This window comes from Helicoverpa armigera, chromosome 12 (assembly GCF_030705265.1).
Source record: "Helicoverpa armigera isolate CAAS_96S chromosome 12, ASM3070526v1, whole genome shotgun sequence".
NCBI lineage: Eukaryota > Metazoa > Arthropoda > Insecta > Lepidoptera > Noctuidae > Helicoverpa > Helicoverpa armigera.
This window is the reverse complement of record NC_087131.1, coordinates 11,944,718-11,959,950: the sequence shown is the minus strand read 5'-3', so window position 1 is coordinate 11,959,950 and position 15,233 is coordinate 11,944,718. Positions and strand designations below refer to the sequence as shown.

Genomic DNA, 15,233 nt, shown 5'->3' with positions numbered 1-15,233 from the left:
AATACTACAGCTGAGCGGAAACGGAACTGTTTTTATTCTTAAAATAAGAAACCTTTAAAATATTATAAAAAATACAAAAATAAAATATAAATAATAATATTTTATAATCTGCTCTTTCTCTTTTTTAGCTCTCTTTTTCTTTTTCAGCCGTAGTACTAGTTTCAGCAAATAGCTATATCTACCAATACAAATTAATAATCATGCTGTGTATTATAGCTTTACCTGCTAGGTTTTCAAATCCCCTATACCCCAAACCAAACTTTTCCTATGGTTTGGTTTCTAAAAGAATATCTATCAAAATCTGTTAAATCGCGAGACTATCGTGTGACGGCAAGCGTGGAGCGTGTAACGAGGACACAGTTGCTGCTACGCGACAGATAATGAATTCCAATTTCATACCCATTGCACCCACAACGCGTTACTTATCCCGCACCAGACGGGGACATCCATGGAGTTGATACTACGGAAACTTTAACTTTATTCCCGAAATTACGTTTCACTCGATTGTTTTTATTGTGAACAGTTTAGCAATGACAATCACAACTTAGGTATTAAGAAAGTAGGTACCCTCAGAATCCCCATACCACCAAAAACTCATAGCGCAGGTAATTTTAAGTTACTCCCGCTCACTTGTTTGTGTAAGTGAGCATGAGTAACTTAGAATTAACTAACTAGATTTCTGGAATGGATTAGGAATTTCAAGAGAAGATGATTAAATATATTGAAAAAATTTCCAATATTTTCAAAGCAACGTGGAATTTACTTAGACATGCTTATCCCAAATTCAACTCCATACCACATAGCTAACTGTTCAAAGAACTCTTTATAAATCGCATTACCTATCACACAGGCTGTAAATAATATCCTCCCCTATAAAAAGCATTGTATGAAACCCCTTTCAGTCAGCCCCGAATCGCGCAACGAGTCACAATGAACCAACCTATTCGCTCCAAAACTTGCGCGAAAACATACAAAACTGCTGAATTGAAAGTACTGAAAATTCTCAACAAAATTGATAGTTTGAAATTAAGTAATTCGTATATTTCGCGTCTTGATATCCCAAAAAGTAATGAAAAGAAAGGTTTTGGCGGGAATACTGCGCGGTATACTTTTTTGACTGCGTGTTTGATTTTTGTGCTCCTAATTAGTGGACGATGGGTTTATACCGAACTTCTGGGTAGTCGGGTAAGTCTAGTAATTATTCTTTTAAGTACGAGACAAGAGTTCATAACAGGGTCCTATATCGGATCAGAAGGATCGAATCTAGAACCTGCCAGCCATCGTTAGTCATTTTCAACCGTCTTTCCTGCTATTTATTACAATCCACGACAGTCCCAGTCTTCTGCTCCCAATATTCCCTTTTTAATTCAGAGCTGCATCTTGGAGCTGCCGTCATTCTCAAGTCAGTATTTCGTCCACCAGAAGACTGTTCCATGTGCTTAGGAGTTGATGACGTGGTGCGCCTAGCCAACACGACCGCCGAGGAGTTTGAAGACAAGTACGCGTACAGCACGACTCCGGTCATTGTTACTGATGCTACTGAAGGATGGAAAGCTTTGAGGGTAATGTAGAAATAAGGAAGGATTTTTTTATCTATAGATTCTTAAGGCGCAGAACCTCCAAAGCGGGGTGGTGAACCGATTGTTTGTGTCGTATGTCGTATATGATACTGGATATACCGATTGCTTAACTATTATGTCTGCATCGAGAACAGTGAAGTGGTTATGACGACTTCTACGCTCCTAAATATTAAAATTAGCCTAAATATTTTTAAACCCAAAAGTGTGCTGCCCCAGTCCTTAATCAAGATAAATCAATAAACATGACTTCTTTCCCCAGGAATTCGACTTCAATTTCTTCGCCACCTTCTATAGCCACGGCAAGATGGGGAAGCAAATCAATGATTGCTTCTATTTTGCGTACAAGTCCGGATTAAATTCTCTTCAAGAAGTCTTCACTATGGACGAGGCGCGGGCAAACCTCTCGGGCCAGCCCTGGTACGTGGGTTGGAGCACGTGCTATGATGACGAGACGAGGAGGCTCAGGAGTTACTATAATAGGCCGTACTTTCTGCCTAAAACTGCGGAAAGCGATATGGTAGATTGGATCTTTATGGGCGGACCGGGGCAGGGCGCTCATATGCACGTGAGTGTAGAACTATTGTCTTTTTGGTCACCTACTATGAGCTGTTTTTTTAGAATGAGGACTTATCCACTGATTATGGCTTAGACTATTCGGAAAATTGTCTCGCGAAGGTAATTCTGAAATTACAAAGTATAGCAAAAATATAGTGTAAACTAGTAGGTACATACCTATAATACTGTCACTACTGATTTTTTGGTCGTATGTAGATAGGTAACCTAAACACTCGAAAATTACTGAACCGATTTCGAAAATTCTTTCACTGTCGCGGAGTTATTCTATCTCCGGGTGGCTTCAATTTAGCTGGGTATTTGCTAGAAAAATCTATTTTCTAAATATTTAATAACTAAACTCTGTATACACAGGTGGACTCAGTGCGTCACATGTCGTGGCAGGCGCAGGTGCGCGGACGCAAGCAGTGGGAGCTGGCGCCGCCGCCCGAGTGCCTCTACACGTGTCGCTGGATATCCTTCACTGTAGCGCCAGGGGAAATATGTGAGTTCTTAACATGTTTGAATGCCATTAGACTATTTTCAACCAGAAGTGTGAATCTAAAGTCCATAAATAGTAGATAAATAAACATAAAGCACTAAACCGAGACCTAACTTTATGCGTCAACAGTTTGATTCCCTTTTCACGAGTCCCCGACAAAATATAGCCTTTACTACTCGCGGAGAATCTAGAAGTTTAAAGAATTTTCAAATTTGTTTCAGTCGTTTCGGAGCCCTTAAGTTACAAACAAAATGAAAAAAAAAACCTCTTTCTTATTGAAGCTTTGTAAGGATAACGTTTTGTTTCAGTGGTGGTGGACACGAATCGCTGGTATCACAAGACCAACGTGTTACCCGGAGACATCAGCATCACCATTGGCGCTGAATACGATTGAATATCGACACCAAAATTATCTACCATTCAAGAAATAAAATCATTTACCTACTTGAAAATGTTAGTAATTAAGTTGCAAAATAAAACCAGTGATATAATGCTACTAAAACCTTTAATCATCACCGTAAAACTATATGCTAGGACACTCGGCGAAGTGCTAAGTTGATAACATTCAATAGACTGGAATGACGGTTACATTACAGAGAGCGTCTGACACATACATTATACACAAACGGATCTACACTTACACAAAACGGATATTTGAAACTGCTTAATCACAAATAAATTATTATACTTAAACTTTGAATAAAAAAAGTTTTTAATGATAAGTAATTTATTAAAAAATATAAACTTAAATTGAAATCTATCAACACTGTAGATTATTGAGTTCGCAAATACGGAAAACATACAATTATTTTAAGTACATTTTTGAATCATATACTGGGTTACACGAAGTGGCCGTTCACACTTTATAACTTACAAAAATTGGATTAAATAAAAAAACATATTTTAACTAGGAAAATACAAAAGAAAATGATTTATTTGTAATCTGTACCCTCGGTGTTGTAGTAAATAACTTTTATGAGAGAAATCTATGAGTTTTCTTAGATATCTAGAATTAAGTTTCGATACAAGTAAACACTGGTTATATACTTTTTAGTATACTATAGAACACTTACAATATTGAAATAACATTGAGAACATTATAACCATAATTTTATAGTATTACCAATTTATATAACGACCATATAGGTCAGAAAAGCTGCCTAAACTCGAAAAAACATTAAATTTTACTACAAACAGGCTACGGGTACATATTACTATTTCACATAACAAATATACTTTTTCGTCACCATCTAGACTTTGAATACATACTTTAACATTCAATTACATATTTTTTCTTTTTTTATTCATGCTTTTAATAATTTTATTTTTGAATACATTTAGCTACATAACAATGATATTTAATTTCCATAGTAGCTGGTTACGTACAGGCGTGATGAAGTAGTATATATTGAAGTGTGTTTAACTAGTGTTTACTCCTCGGTCTGTCCGGCCGAGTCGAGGATCACTTCGAAGGAGAACGGCTGGAAGAGGTAGCCTTCGCCTCCGTAGAACTTGCTCTGGAACTCCACCCTAGGGAATAATAGGAAATGATTAGTCCAGTTATTTTAGTAAGAATTTCAGGTTGTAATGAAAAAAAATGTCATTAAAGTTCTCGGATTCACTTTATATCGAGCTACATTTAATAAGTCAGCAAAAAAGAAGCATAAGAAATAATTTAAAAAATACCAGTACCAGTATCACCATTATTACTACCTGGTATCACCTGGTTACAGGACCAGTAGTTCCTGAGATTAGCGAGTTCAAGTTAACTTACAAACATTTCATTAGTATAGAAATCAACAAGTGTAAAATTAACGTTAAATTCGACTAAATTCCTTACACATATTGTGTCCCTACTTCACCCTCGCCCACTGACTTCTAGAACTAATTACTGCACGATCTTCCGTGACGACAAAAAGTTTGGAACTATACATACCAGTGCAATCTGAGCGTGTGCAGGAAGGCGGAGAGCCCCTCCATGAGCACGAGGATGGACACGGAGATGGCCGCCCAGCCCGCGAACACCACGTACAGGAAGATGCCGCCCTGGAAGTCCGTCGACATCAGGCCTGCAACAAACATTACATTTATTAAAACGTTGTCTAATATTCAATCAAAATCAAAGATCATTCATTCAAATTCGGCTGCAAAACAGCACTTTTTGAATGTCAAAAAAGAAAAAAAAGATAGCCCCCAAAACGCTCACCCTTCACTACTTCTTATGTGTTTTTGCTGGGAAGAAGTGGCGCAACAAGCTCACCATGTGTATTGAAATTATTTCATAACTACATACAAATCTTGTTACGATTATATTATGACAAATGGAGGTCAGACCAATGTTGGTATATAAGGATATGGTTTTGCGGTTATAAGATAGTGGTCTCAATATTCGGTTTTGTGGTATACATATGTATATCTTTTATTTCATCACGTTAGAAACATACTGACAGCCTTGAAGTTAGTATATTAAGGAAATCAAATGATTATGAAATATATTTTTACTTTACTGTGCAGCCGAACAGCTCTCGGTGGTACTTGAAGAAGACTATTTTACGGTACTTTTCATCATCCTTCTTGCCCTTGTCCCAATTTTCTTCCATACACTTCTATCTGCCGTTCTATATAAGTAAAGTACTAGGCAGTAGATATTACCTTTCCTGAGCAGCATGTTCCATGCGACCTCGGCGAGCTGCGCATGCGCGAGCGACAGCGCCCACAGGCGCAGGTACGACGCCGTGTGCGACACGCTGCCCAACACGTACTCGATCGTGTGGATACCCTGAGGAGAGGATATATCATAATATATTGTAAAAAACATGGGTACCTATGTATATGTAAACATAAATAAAACTAAAGATAAACAATCTTGATATGACTTTTTTAACTCAGTAAAAAAATCTATCTTAAAAGAAGCCCAACTTTATTTCCCTGCTTAGATATAAAATTGTAGCTCGTTATCGTCACTGTCGCGGAATGATTTATCTGTCACGTAGTAACTATTTAGTAATCGGTGATAAGACGCTAAAATAGCTGAACTGATTTTGATGAAACTATAGCTGACAGCTTTATACATAAGATTATTTTTTTTAAAGTAATAACGATGCTAGTAAAAGTAAAAAGTGTCCAACACTGCTTGAGATTTTGTGCCGGTCACCATGCCTTTCAGTCAATTCACCTCGTAAATGCTAAACTTCAATAAGAAAACATCTACAGTATACAATAAGTACCTGGTGAATGAAGACTTCAGTGATGTCCTCGTCGTGGTGTGGAGCAGGCGGGGCGGCGCCGCCGGCGGTGCCGTTCTCAGCTGCACCTTCCACTGGCTGGTGACCCTGACGCTGTAGGGCATAAGGAAACATTAGTACTGCCACATAATATTGTTCATAATAACATGGTGAAAACTTAGACAAGATATATGAAGATTAAAAAAAAAACATATCTGGTGCATGATGTAATAATCAAATGAGTACGTACACAGTGAATACAGTACAAAAGAAATAATAAAATATCACATATGTAAAGCTAATAGGAGAATTAACATATGGTTATGCTTACCGCAAGCTATCCATGGAAGCAGCGATTAAATAACAAACATTATTTAGTATTTCTATTCAGTTTTTCTTTAAAATGTCTTTAGAACGTGGCAAATTTTACTCAGAACAGAAGTAGGTAATAGGATCAAAAGTTATGAATACTTACAGCCTTCTGCTTCTGCTCCTTCATGATGAAGTAGGGTTTGCCGAACAGCATCACTGGGACGCACATCAGAGCCACGATCACGAACAACTGCACAAAACAACAACATTTTATAAGAAACTATTTAAAACACGATAAATGAATGTAAAACTTCTTTATAGTGTTGAGGGGGAGGAAAAGTTTTTAATCGACTTCCAAAAAAGGAGGACGTTTATGCTTTTTGTATAAAATGCTTTTGGGTTTTTGCAAAAAGCAAATTCGTTTGTATTTTACAAATAACAATCTATCCATCTAAACTTATAAGCGTGAAAGTTTGTATGTATAGATTTAAAGATGTTCCTCTTTCAGGAAAAAGCGATTGCATGGATTTTGATGAAACAGTATTTTAATCCATATCCAAATATTTCCCACGGTAGCGGGCACTATTGCACATACGCCAGGAGGTTTACAAGGCTCATTAACTTTCCACTATCATGATAAGATTGAAAATCTGTAGTCTGTATAAAAAATCAATTTCTATATATGTCAAGCTCTTCATCCTCTCCCCTAAAAACTAACTTGCTGTGCTCGACAGGCTCCATAATTGTTTCTCTTTAATTTTACTGTCCAGCTTTGTACATTATGGGATGCAATACAGTATTGAGCTTACCTTCTGCAGCGCCATCTGCCCTGCGTACATGTAGTCGTCGCAGACGGGCGGGTGTTGGCGTCGTGCTTGAACAGCATCATGTTGATGAACGTGATCAGGATCGACGGGGCGCAGTACGCGCTGGTTTTCACGATTTCTGTTCAGAGGAACATTTGTTTAGTCACATTTTGGCAATAGCACATCTTTCGCAGTTGTTACGGGTAATCAGAAGCCAGTGAGTCACTGAGTTGTCCGGGTAACTGGTTTATGGAGGTCAGATAGGCAGTTGCTCCATATAAAACCGATCTGAAACTGGAAAACGACCCCAACATAGTTGGGAAAAGGCTCAGAAAATCATGACATGATTACAATATTGGTACCATCAAAATCTGCCCCAGAAGGCTTATGAATATATGATAACAATATTATTTATGAACATCTCAGTTCCATACATATATAGGCGTTAGCGTAATGTAAAACACTGATAGCATCCTGTTAGACTGGAGCAACTGGAAGTTGCCATTATTCGCCCGGAACGCTGCACTAGACTATTCAATCTTTTGTAAATGAATGTTTTAACCAGGTACATATCCACCTCATCGCCAAGACCTAGATAACACACACTCCTCACCCGGGTCATCGCTGCCGAAGTGTGGTGGTGTGGAGCCGTAGGTGGTCCACTTGATGAACATGAGCAGCACCATGTAGAAGAACAGCAGCACCAGGAACAGGATCTGAGGGATGAACTCCACGTAGATGCTGATGCGACGCTTGAAGTAGCTGTGGAACGAAGTACCATATTAATTTAAAAACTTGAAACACATAGGAAGTGGTGAAAGGTGGGCGATTTGGGGGCTATCTTTTTTTTGACAAACAAAAAGTGCTGTTTTATAGCCAAATTTGAATAAATGATTTTGGGTTTGAGAAATATTAGTTAACGGTTTATGAGTTGAAGAAAATGGTCAAGTATTTTTTGATTGCCATAAATAATATGCATTTTCTATTTATTTATTCAAGAATATTCTATTAATATAACTTGAATAGCAATGATTGATAAATTTGCATCTGACATAATGAAAAAAAAAAAATCTTTTTGTTTGTTTGCTTTTTCAGGACAGCCAATTTATCGCGAAAGGCTTGTAGGTTACTTTTATTAGGGTCATATAATTTATTTTATCTCTTTCTTTCTAACACATTTTTCCTCCTTTTTAGGTAGGAAATATCCTGAAAAAGTATGAAACAATACTCACATATGATTCCACAGCGACATGCAGACGCCGAACAGCATGTGGAAGACGCCGATGATGATGGAGATCTTCATCTTGTACGCGTTCATGAAGATGATCTTGTTCGCTTCAGCCAACTGTTATATGATTGTATACTTTAGTAATGAGTATGACTATAGACTTCAATTTCCTACGAATATGTAGTAAGGAAAGTGTGCAAGCATTACTATAGAACATTTTTTACATCAAAAATTTTGTTTAGTTTATTGCAATCTACAACCAAGTTCATAAAATGAAAGGTTGACTCTTTGTGGTTTTATATTAAAAAAAAAGTAATAACTGGGTATTTGAGTAGGCATTTAACTAAAGATAAACAATCTTGACCTGACTTTTATTTTTATTGACATAAAATGCAGCTAAAACAATTATTTAGTCAATTAAATCATCATTTCAAACAGCTTTTATTATAGATTTGTGAAAAAATATCTATAAAGATTCCATTATGAGTTGTGAGACCTTCAATTATGTGCCTACTGCAGTATAGCAAAGTTACACCCAAAACTCCTCAAATTATATCCAAAACTAAAATTGCTCACCTGCCAAACAGGATCGATACCAAACGGATAAGGTTTCTGCACATAATCCATAGAGTCAGGGTTCAATTGTAACAACTTGTTAGACATTAGCGTCGACTCATTATAGTTGTTCCTCCACGCAGACCCGAAAATGTTCAGACTCTTGGAGAATATGTCGTTGTAGATCAGACCCGTGTACATGGAGAATAGGCCCATGAGAAGAATTATGTAGCGACCGCCGAAGAATATGTTCCAGATCTGAAAAGAGTGAATTTATGAGTTTTTTAATCATTTAAAGTACCTATAGGTATATTAAGATCGTAGCCTTGCTAAAGGGCCCCATTATGATGTTTTATTATCATGTTTTTTATAGAATTGACTTTGAATTAATTGGCTAGTTATGAACAGTAGTTATTTTATTATTTACGGACCGTAAGATAGTTTTACATCTTTTGTCAATGGCAAAAAAAGTAATTTGAATTAACAATTATCAATCAAGATCATCAATAAAAATCGTATTGAAACGACTTTTAGAAGGTTTTCAATTCGGCTGCTTGTATTTTGTCAAGTAAAATTGCTCAATGAAAACTCAAAGACTATATTTGCAAGATTTTTGTAATTAAACTGTAAAAGGACGCGCTTAATAGGACACACCAATATTTCGCTCTTTAGATAACGATCAGATTATTATAATAGATATCAGACTATAGTCACAAAAATGATCTAGAAATTCAGTTGTCAGAGAATTTAAAACAGTTATAAATAATTTTCTGAAGTTCTTTATTTCCCTCCCTTTCCCTATATTTCTTTAACCCAATGGTTGACTGGCAATGTACCATTTTTTTTGACATGAAGTTTGAATTAATAAATTAATTATAGTTGTGTATGTTACCTCGCTGTCAATCTTCTTGGCCTGCAGCGGCTTCTCCTTGTAGCACATCCAGAAGCCGAAGGCCGCCATCAGCGCCGTGCCCGAGGTCGCCGAACATCACCGCGAACAGGAACGGGAACGTTATTATTGTGTACGGCGCTACAAACAAATGTAAGTACCAATTATGTTACATTTCTAGGGAGAAGATACATTATTTTTATTGTCTTACTGGTTTTGGCGTAAGCAGATGAGTTCTTAGTCAAACAAGAAGTCTACAACATCTTTTATCACAAAGATTAGATTTAGTAAAAAATATGAACCAGTCTTATTAAGAGGTTAACGTTAAGGGTATTCTATTCTAAAATGTGTTATACATAGAGAGGCTACTCTGTCCATGTAAAACACTAGTACTTATCTCCATCTAGTAAGATTGGGAAAACCCCAACATACTTGGAAAAGGTTGATAAAAAGTTGGTAGTGGGCCATTTGGTTAGACTGTTGTATGTATTTCATTTATTAGAGCTAAAATATTTTATAAAAGATCTCAGCATTCATTTCACTCAAGAAACTCCTAAAAATATAAAACAATAACGTACCAGGATTGACCTCCTATAGGTGGCGACTCCGTAAGCATAGATAAGGTTCTGGAAGGCGGAGGTGAACTTGTTGGTGCGGTTGTAGGTGGGGGTCCTCCAGCGTCTCCATGCGGTTCAGGATCGGAGGCACTGAACTGCCGCTGCGCTCCTGAGGGAAAAAGTTTAATTTGATTATTTTCTTCGTCAATGACGAAACTTCAATGTGTGTCAAACATGAGGCTAAACAAGAAACTGATCTGTAACTGCAAAGAAATAAATAATCTAAGGCAATAATCACACTCCAGAAGTTTAACCTGTTCCTATTAAGAACAAAGTATCAAAGTTTAAAACCCTCTTTCCGCCATGTGTATCAAATCTAGCATAGCCCTTATAAGGTCCCTTTACCAATAACATAAACCTCCGATTTTCTTAAAGTAACTTTTACTTTGACAATTGAATTTATTGCAAACAATTTTTTAAGAAAACTGACGATTATGTTGTCCGTGGCCTAAATTACCGAAAAATAACAATTCCTTATTAAAAAAACTCACCGTCCCCCTCCTCAAAGCCAGCTGTATAGTTTCCAAATCCAAGGCCGGCACCCAGCACTCAGCGATCAAACACTTCTGCGTAACATCCAGATTGAACAGGTTCAGCGTGTGGTATATAGCCTTGATCTTGCGCACTTTCACGAACCAATTCTTGATGTTCTTGGCGGCTGCTACGAGGACCCGGTGACGGTGGTCTTGGGTCTGGCCTAGGACCTGTTGAAGATGGAAGTTGGAGTTAGATGTTGTATGTACTTTATAGGTGGGTCGTGGACACCACTGAGTCAAGGTGAAGGATAACATCTGGAAGAAAACTGGACTACAAAATGCTCCATCCTTCTCTACATGAGAAAAGGCCTGCACTGATTATGGTTTTGGTATACTTGACTGAACAATAAATCAGAAGATATCAGTCTAATCTATGTGGCCACACGTAAGAATAATGACATCATTTTTAATTAAGATGTACTGAAATAATTAGAATTTACTCTAACAAGTAAGATACTTAAAATGATGAAATTCAAAAACATGTTGTATTGTTTGTATTTCCTATATACAAAAACGAATGAACGGCTGGCACATAGAATTTAATCTACATCAACATTTTATTGATATTAAGACCTCATTCGAAGTACACGCATACGAATCCAAAATATTTGGAGGCCAATCTAATAGTCATCCTTGAGTCAAAATTGAAACAGTTGACAAAACACGAATTACACAAGACATAATAATGATGACTAGATGATCCGTCAGTGGTGGCTAACGACTTATTTAATCAAGCCGCGAGTAATCAACTTCGTTAATGATACGTCGTAAAGTAAGCCGCTGGGTTTGTGTCATCTGTTACTAACCGACTTCTAAAAAAGGAGGAGGTTCTCAATTCGCATGTTTCATAATCTCCGAGCCTTTTCCCAACTATGTTGGGGTCGGCTTCAGTCTAACCGGATGTAGCTGAGTACCAGTGTTTTACAAGGAGCGACTGCCTCGCATGTTTGTCTTTAATTATTTTTCTTGAACTGTTGTCAAGCCCAATGTTGAAGGAAGTCGGGGAACAGTAAAATGGAATCTTAAGTCTACATACAACCTTACGTTAATCAGTTAATTTATTACAGTACGTCCATTAAGTTTTAATTATAGAAATTGCATTCATATTAAAAAAAGAATTATATGTAATCACGTTTGTGTAAGAAATGTAAAATCAAGGTTTTCTAAAAACTCTAACTACTTAGTGATTTCATATTATATCTCCCCATGTTTCTCTTGTAATGGAATTTAGATCACTACTCTACAGCGTGACCCAAATGCCCCAAAGTAAATACATATTTATATTTATTTACTTTGCCCATATACTAATCTAATCATAATATACATCATGTTAGCACCTAATGTTAGTATGTATTTCCCTACAAACCGGTTTTGCGACCTCTAAATTTTTCCATGCTATCGATACAGAGGACATTGACTGCTACAAAATATATATTTTTTTATGTTGTTAAAGTGTAAGCTTAGGGCAATTCAATAAAAATTTACTCATAAATATATTTAACAAAGCGCCGGAAAACCACACATAAAGATAGGTACTTAGTAGGATATCCGTATCCATAAATAGAATTTCAGATTATCGTGATAAATCTCAAGTCTAGGAAACATTTGATTCAAATAGATAACATTCTTCTTATATACCTTATATCCTTATCTAAGAAATATAGTGAAACTATGTATTTTAGATTTATTTGAGCATCTTGCAAAAATATTGCTAGCTAATTTCTATGCAACTACCCTTATGCTGTGAACAAGACATTAGTTCAGCGAAACTTCGAATTATAACAGTGAAATAATTAGGCTAATACTATACACTAAAAGGTTCGGAGGATGACTATACATTTAATGATTCCCATATTCTAACAAAACTTTATCTAAGTAGGTCAGCAAGCGACACATAAATAGCGTTATTGTCGATAATGAGCGCCGGTGTTATAGCTTTATGACAATACTGAAGGTTACAACACTATGCCGTTAGTGTCGTATCGAATATTAAGGTGTGCTAAAACCCTAGAATGTTAAGATATGTTTGTGTCATAGGGTTCATTGTAAAATGTTAAACCTAATTTTTGTGGCAGGGGTAATTTTAGCCTTATGTAAGTTCGATTTTTTCCTCTTCAGTGTTTTGAAGTCGGTTTATATTGTATTTTTGTGAACAGTTTTTACTGCCGCTGAGGTAACGCTATAGGTAGGAAAATCCGGTACATTAAATCACCCTTGATAAAGCTGACATTTAATGATATTCAGCGGCTGCCTCGCGCTCAAATGAGTTATTTGGCTGTATACCTACGGTTATCCTAAATGCCCTTACTTCATAATTGTTTTAAGATATGACCATATAGGCTTACAGTGTCAAACATAATACATTATCGTTGATAATAGCTGTGTTGCCAGCACAATGGGAGAGGCTGGCCATAATGTTGCGGTTGTCCTATTAATTGCATGCAAATTGATAGTGCGGTCGCCACTGTTGATTTATGGAATAAGTTTTCAGTACTTTACATAGTTAATGTATAGCATACCTAGATGAATAAGGCATGTTCTTTGGGTTTATCATATTGACTGTACGACTGCGGATTTTTCCGCCTGACGACTGGTGAGTTTTTGCATTTAAAATTTTACGGCTGTAATTTAAAAAAGTTAAACCTTAGATAGATTTAACCTTCTAGGAAAGCGTAATGTCGTTTATACTTTCATTGAGAATAAATAATGAGTTTCATTAAAAGCGTAGCATTTAATATTTTTACTACTTTGGCCATCTAGTCACTTTTAATAAGAAGGAAAATATCTAATCTATTCTTACGATAAAAATCAATATTAGTGTTTCTCTACGTGTCAAATTTTAACAAAGTCAGTTCAGTAGTTTAAAGATATCGTCCCAAAAATTCTTCATGATTAAGTTTTTAAGAACATCCATCCAAAAGTCTTAATTTCAAGCTTTTACACAGCCAGAAGTCTCCCTAAATAACGTAAAGTGTCTTACCGTGTTCAAATCCTCGATCCTGGTCATGACACCCATGGCCATCTCCCCGCCTATCAGCCGGAGCTTCGGGGCAAGGGTACAGGGTGGCGCGGAAACCCTCGCAGATCTTCTTCACGCGGGTCTTCAGCTGGTCTCCTTGGAAGAAGATGATGAACACCGACTTGTATACTTGGTCCGACTGGAAGGAAAAGAACAGTATTAAAACATGGTTTTAGTGGTGGTTGTGTCAATGTATTAATCAAAACAAAAGAAGTTTTAATAGAAAGTTGAATCTAATAGGATCTTGAGTTACTAGACTACAACAACAGAATAGTTTAAGAGATTTGAACGGTTATAACTTTCATATTGTTTCTAATATGTCCGAGATTTTGGCCATCAACTCCAGATTTGTCAATTTGGTTTGTGGTAAATAACATGCTTCCCGATAATGATAATCGAATCTAATTAAAGCTAGAATATTACGGTAATGGAAATCTTTTTTCATGACAATTTGCAAGGATATAATTATAGCACCATATAAAATAGTTACGGACATTTTTCTCATTAATCCCGACGGTTGACTAGCGTAACAAATAAATTGCCAAGTGCCTCTTTAATTGAGGAAACATACTTATTACTGCGATCGATAAGCACTCGGCTCGTTCCATTGTAAATCAATTACATTAAATAATTGTTATACTGGACAAGATCAAGGGCAGGCAACAGGAAGATGCTGTATTGAAAACGCAAATATTTTCGCCTGTCAAAATTGTATTAGCACACAATATGATTTAGATATTAGCATAGATAACAGAGCTAGTCAAGATAAGGTAAACTGTGAAATGACTTCCTAATTTGTGCGCGAGGAAATACTTAGCACCAGTAAAATTATGAATAACATAGTAAGAAATTATGAAAAGGTTGAATACTTACGGAAGAGGGATCCTCCAGGGGCGTGTCGATTTCGGCCTGACGGAGGAACACATTGCCTCTGCAGGCGCGCCATAACATGCGTTCGAAAGCAGGAATACGCTCACGAAGGATCACGCCAGCCACGAAACTATACAAAACACAGAATTAGCAATAGTCCACAATTGCAGCAGCAAGAAAAGCGCTTTACACGTTATTAGGCGAAAATCCAAGCACTGATTCTGCTGCAGGGCCACAACTAATGCGGATGTGAAATATTGAACCAACAGTCTAAAGGTATACGGTCCATATTTCGCAAGCAACTATCGACCTCGGATTAAGTAAAGGGTATCTCAGATCAGTGACGAGAGAATCCCCAGGAAATGTGAATGTATGGAGATAGTGTCAAACAATAACAGACATCTCCGATATGATCAGTGCGCTGACTGATTACATTCGATCAAATCTCCTGAATGATGACGCAGTGCACTAAAAGGCAGGAGTTCCCAGAACGATAATAATAAACAATGAAACATATTGCACTACAAACGAAAGTGCACTTGA

At 36.8% G+C, this 15,233-nt stretch overlaps 2 protein-coding genes across 2 annotated transcripts in view; one reads left to right on the top strand and one right to left on the bottom strand.

The window, feature by feature from the left end:
* The first annotated feature begins 895 nt into the window (after positions 1 to 895).
* On the top strand, positions 896 to 3,562 carry LOC110382062 (uncharacterized). Its single transcript, XM_064037205.1, is given in 6 exon segments — positions 896 to 1,185; positions 1,372 to 1,393; positions 1,396 to 1,562; positions 1,840 to 2,145; positions 2,508 to 2,637; positions 2,943 to 3,562. Coding segments are annotated over 6 exon segments (966 nt in total). The 5' UTR covers positions 896 to 930; the 3' UTR covers positions 3,029 to 3,562.
* Positions 3,123 to 15,233, bottom strand: part of LOC110382021 (V-type proton ATPase 116 kDa subunit a 1) — a 161,964-nt gene continuing 149,853 nt past the window's right edge. The window contains 19 exon segments of the mRNA XM_064037190.1: positions 3,123 to 4,164; positions 4,571 to 4,703; positions 5,287 to 5,413; positions 5,862 to 5,972; positions 6,334 to 6,420; positions 6,980 to 7,023; positions 7,026 to 7,115; positions 7,590 to 7,738; positions 8,209 to 8,321; positions 8,781 to 9,017; positions 9,652 to 9,721; positions 9,723 to 9,789; positions 10,227 to 10,241; positions 10,244 to 10,317; positions 10,319 to 10,374; positions 10,757 to 10,969; positions 13,782 to 13,826; positions 13,828 to 13,959; positions 14,694 to 14,820. Coding sequence (XP_063893260.1) covers positions 4,065 to 4,164; positions 4,571 to 4,703; positions 5,287 to 5,413; positions 5,862 to 5,972; positions 6,334 to 6,420; positions 6,980 to 7,023; positions 7,026 to 7,115; positions 7,590 to 7,738; positions 8,209 to 8,321; positions 8,781 to 9,017; positions 9,652 to 9,721; positions 9,723 to 9,789; positions 10,227 to 10,241; positions 10,244 to 10,317; positions 10,319 to 10,374; positions 10,757 to 10,969; positions 13,782 to 13,826; positions 13,828 to 13,959; positions 14,694 to 14,820 — 1,990 coding nt within the window. The 3' untranslated portion in view covers positions 3,123 to 4,064.